At 44.1% G+C, this 3,606-nt stretch overlaps 1 protein-coding gene across 1 annotated transcript; it reads right to left on the bottom strand.

The window, feature by feature from the left end:
* On the bottom strand, positions 1-1,831 carry LOC116429723 (potassium/sodium hyperpolarization-activated cyclic nucleotide-gated channel 2). Its single transcript, XM_031982998.2, has 3 exons — positions 1,602-1,831; positions 1,257-1,421; positions 1-1,192 (listed from the first exon to the last, which is right to left on the bottom strand). The coding sequence occupies exons 1-3, from the start codon at positions 1,829-1,831 to the stop codon at positions 1-3; spliced, it is 1,587 nt and encodes a 528-aa protein (XP_031838858.1).
* Positions 1,832-3,606: the final 1,775 nt, after the last annotated feature.

The raw sequence follows: 3,606 nt of genomic DNA, 5'->3' as shown, positions 1-3,606 counted from the left end.
CTACTGAGCATTTAAAATCATCGTCTTCTCGTGCCTCTCGATAGCAATTTTCTTGATCCTCTCCCATAACATGGGATAAGGATGTATGGTCCTGGCGAAGTCGGCTCTGTCCAGCCGATACAGCTCGCACACTTCAACGGCGACGACGCTGGCGACCCTTAGCTCGTTAGGCATCACCAACGCGACCTCGCCGAAGTGCGCGCCGTCTTCCAAGTGGCACACTTCCTTCCCCGAATTCGTGTAGATCGCGACGGTCCCCGTGGCTATGAAGTACATGCAGTTGCCCGGCTGATTCGCTCTTACGATCACGTCGTTCGTGAGGAAGATCTCCGACTTCAATAAACCGACGATCCGTCCGAGCAGCGATAACGGTAGATTATTGAAGAAAGTGACGTTCTCCACGAGTTTGCGGCAGGAGTGCATATTAATCTCGTGGCGCATCTGCGAGGACAGCGTCTGCATGATCTCGGACTCGCGAAAGTAGCGACGTTGAAAGTGGAACTCGTAATACTCGGTGATCCTCGTCTGAGTGTGGTGCGGCAGGTGCTTGTGTCTCATGTATTGTCTCAGCTGAGCCATGGTGGCTTGGTACCTGAGCCTCGAGCTGTTCGTACCCTTGAAGAACTGCATCACGCGGGCCACCAGGATCCAAGGTGTTAGAATCCCTAGAATCTGCAGCGCGATTATCAGATAGAGATCTGGCAGGTTGGTCACGTGCGGCTGAAGCAGCCCGGACTTCGCGTACGTAGTGATGGCGCGCAGCACGCAGCAGAAGTACTGTTCCTCCTTCGAGACGTCCCAGAGATTGTACTCGATCACCCAGGAGTCGTTGCGGGGCCTCACAGGCACTCCCATCGAGCTCGAAGCTATCGGCACCAGCCAGAAGGCGCAGGATTGCCAATGGAGGCTGATCAATAGCCAATAGATCACGATGCAGAATTCGTAGAGAGCCAGCGGTATGTCGTACGCGTGAGCGACTCTGCTGATGCTCGAGCTCAAAGAGAACACGCGAAAGATGCAGACCAATGAAGCCACCTTGCGGGACACTTTCAGCTCGTTCCATGCGGTCGAGAATAACAGATCGGTCGGGAACGAGCCGATCAGATCGGGGAAGAAGGTACCCGATTTCATGTATCGGTGCGCTATCTTTCTCTGGTCTAGTATCACCGCGTGTTCCTCTTCGTCCATGTAACTGGAATTTGTTGTAATAGAGAGTTAGAATTTATTAGATAGTATCGGTGTTAGCGGATATTTACCCTGTTCTGAATTTGATCCCCATGTCTATGCAGGCTATCAGCAGGAAGCAATTCTTCGTCACGGACCAGGCCACTGGTCTCTGAATCATTGCGAACGCCGCTTGGTATGGAATGAGTATCAGCATTGTAGTCGTTAGGAATATCATTAAGAAGTCCCAGGCATGGCTGTAACGACCGCGAGATTAGCTAATTGTGAAACAGTATCAACGAGAGTTAACGTTCGCCACGGATTGTCCGTCGATTTCAGTATTTAACCGTGGAGACGAGCTTGATCCATTCATGCAGGTTAATAAGGGCTTACCGGATAGTCGATTAATTTCGCGTGTACCATGGAACGATGATCACCTGAACATACTGAAAGGATGAATAATGTGCATGTAATTCCGCAACTGTCGGCGCTTTTCCGAGACTATGAAAGCGGTGCTCCCCAGGTACTTGCGGGCACCTGGATTTTTGCGCGAGGCTATCACCGCCAATCGAAGCAGATCGTACACCTTTCGTAGCGGTCCTCGGCCAGGAAGGAACAGCACGTCCTCTTCCTTTTGGATTTCGCAAGCGTGCTCCACGTGCAACATGATCGGCCGATTTATTTGTAATTTCACGAGCGAAATTCCTTCCAGAGGTTAATGCGGATCACCCATAAAGATGATTATTGTACGACCCCATTATTTAATAGCAAGCTTCAGCTAATTACATGCGCGCCATATATGACCGCGGCAGACTGTGAGTGTAAATTTGAATGTACCGGAATGAAAATGTTTCTGACTTGCGTACAAAACTTCTGATAATTAATTCACTCTAGGAAGATAATTTATTAATGTCGGTTTACCAGCACGTTGTTAGTTACATAATTAATCATTCGGAAAATGAAAATCATATGAGGCTTCGTTACCTCTAAAGGCACGTTTAATATAGTTGCATTAAAAATAGATGATGTATATTTGATTTAATGTTAGCCAATGTAAATTGCAACGATTCTCGTCATTCTGATTGTAATTTACTATGGGAAAGGATGTTATTTTATTAAGTCTGTACTTTGAACTGGTGGCACCATCCGTGGTCAGCCGCACAAACTGGTGGACAAACTCTACCGACAGATGACACCAGGTTCGGAAAAGGTATAATTAAAGACGAGTAATTATCTCTTGTCGATAGTATAACCACAGACGAAAAGTAAGATTAAATGAAATATCCTATAATTTTCTTTAATCAAGTCCATTTCTTTATCAATGTAGAAATTCGAAAAAGACAACAGCGCTCTCACCTTGTAGACAATTAGGTAGTTGAACAGTATTTTGTTGGTAAATAACAGAACTTGGAAATGAAGTCATCGACAGATGATAGGACAGACTGAAGAGTAATGTAAATTTCCGTCATTTACAGTATCGCCAACAGAGCACGAATTAGTGAAAATAAATAAATAAAAGATTTCTTCTTGTTTATTTTCTAGCTTCATTGTTAAATTTATCAGATTATCGAATACGAAGTCTGATAAGATGTTCAGTCTATTTTATCCATCGTCGGTGATGAAGGTTTCTACCGGTTTCTATATCACCGACGCACTATTTCCAGTTCCCTATGTTCACAGCTGTTCATAAACCGGCTAGAACATTATTTTCATAGTTTCCAATATTTTGGCGGCAGCACCGACGCCACTTCATTACCTAATTAAAATAATGTATTCATCGGGATTTATTGCGTTCCTCCAAACTTTGTATTCCATAATTAATGAACTTTATACGCACTCTGTTGCTCGTTCTGCATTTAAATAAATCTCCATAAATCAGAGCAATTATTGGACATTAATCCGAGCGTCATGTGCATTGGCTAACTTACTTGTTTCGTTTCAAAGTAAATTACTTTCAGTCGCGTCACAATGGAAAATTTGCCCACCCCTATCGCACGTGAGCATAGAACTTCAGGGCATCCCTTAATCATGCGTAAACATGATCCACGTAAACAATGGTGTGTAAATTTCCGCTATATCTCTTTGCCATTCCCTTCGTCCTCATTATCTTGCACCCCTATGGATGGGGTGAAGTAAGTAGGTTGATTTGTTTTCAGAGCAAATGTTTATCTTATGCCTCCTTACAATTTGTTTCTGCGTGTTCGATATCTACTCGTCACGAACTCGAGTTCGATACTTATCTAAGATGAAGCTAATAAAACTTCGAACCATGGATCGTTTATCGGATAAAATATTTCCACCGATTGAACTTTCTCCTCCATTGATTGAAACGTATCGCTGTCGAGTTGCGAATTAAATGATTCATCCCTTAGAACTTTTATCCTCAGACTTTAATTATCGAATTATACCTTATCTCGAACACAGTTATCAGTAACTGAAGTT

This window comes from Nomia melanderi, chromosome 10 (assembly GCF_051020985.1).
Source record: "Nomia melanderi isolate GNS246 chromosome 10, iyNomMela1, whole genome shotgun sequence".
NCBI classification, from domain to species: Eukaryota; Metazoa; Arthropoda; class Insecta; order Hymenoptera; family Halictidae; genus Nomia; species Nomia melanderi.
This window is presented reverse-complemented; position numbering and strand designations above follow the sequence as displayed.

Excerpts from the sequence above, each read along its gene's own strand:
- LOC116429723 (XM_031982998.2), bottom strand. The coding sequence starts at position 1,831 with ATGTTGCACGTGGAGCACGCTTGCGAAATCCAAAAGGAAGAGGACGTG. Across the intron at positions 1,422-1,601 it reads CATCCTTTCAGTATGTTCAG|CCATGCCTGGGACTTCTTAA; the intron begins GTGATCATCGTT and ends CGGTCGTTACAG. Across the intron at positions 1,193-1,256 it reads GGGATCAAATTCAGAACAGG|TTACATGGACGAAGAGGAAC; the intron begins GTAAATATCCGC and ends AACAAATTCCAG.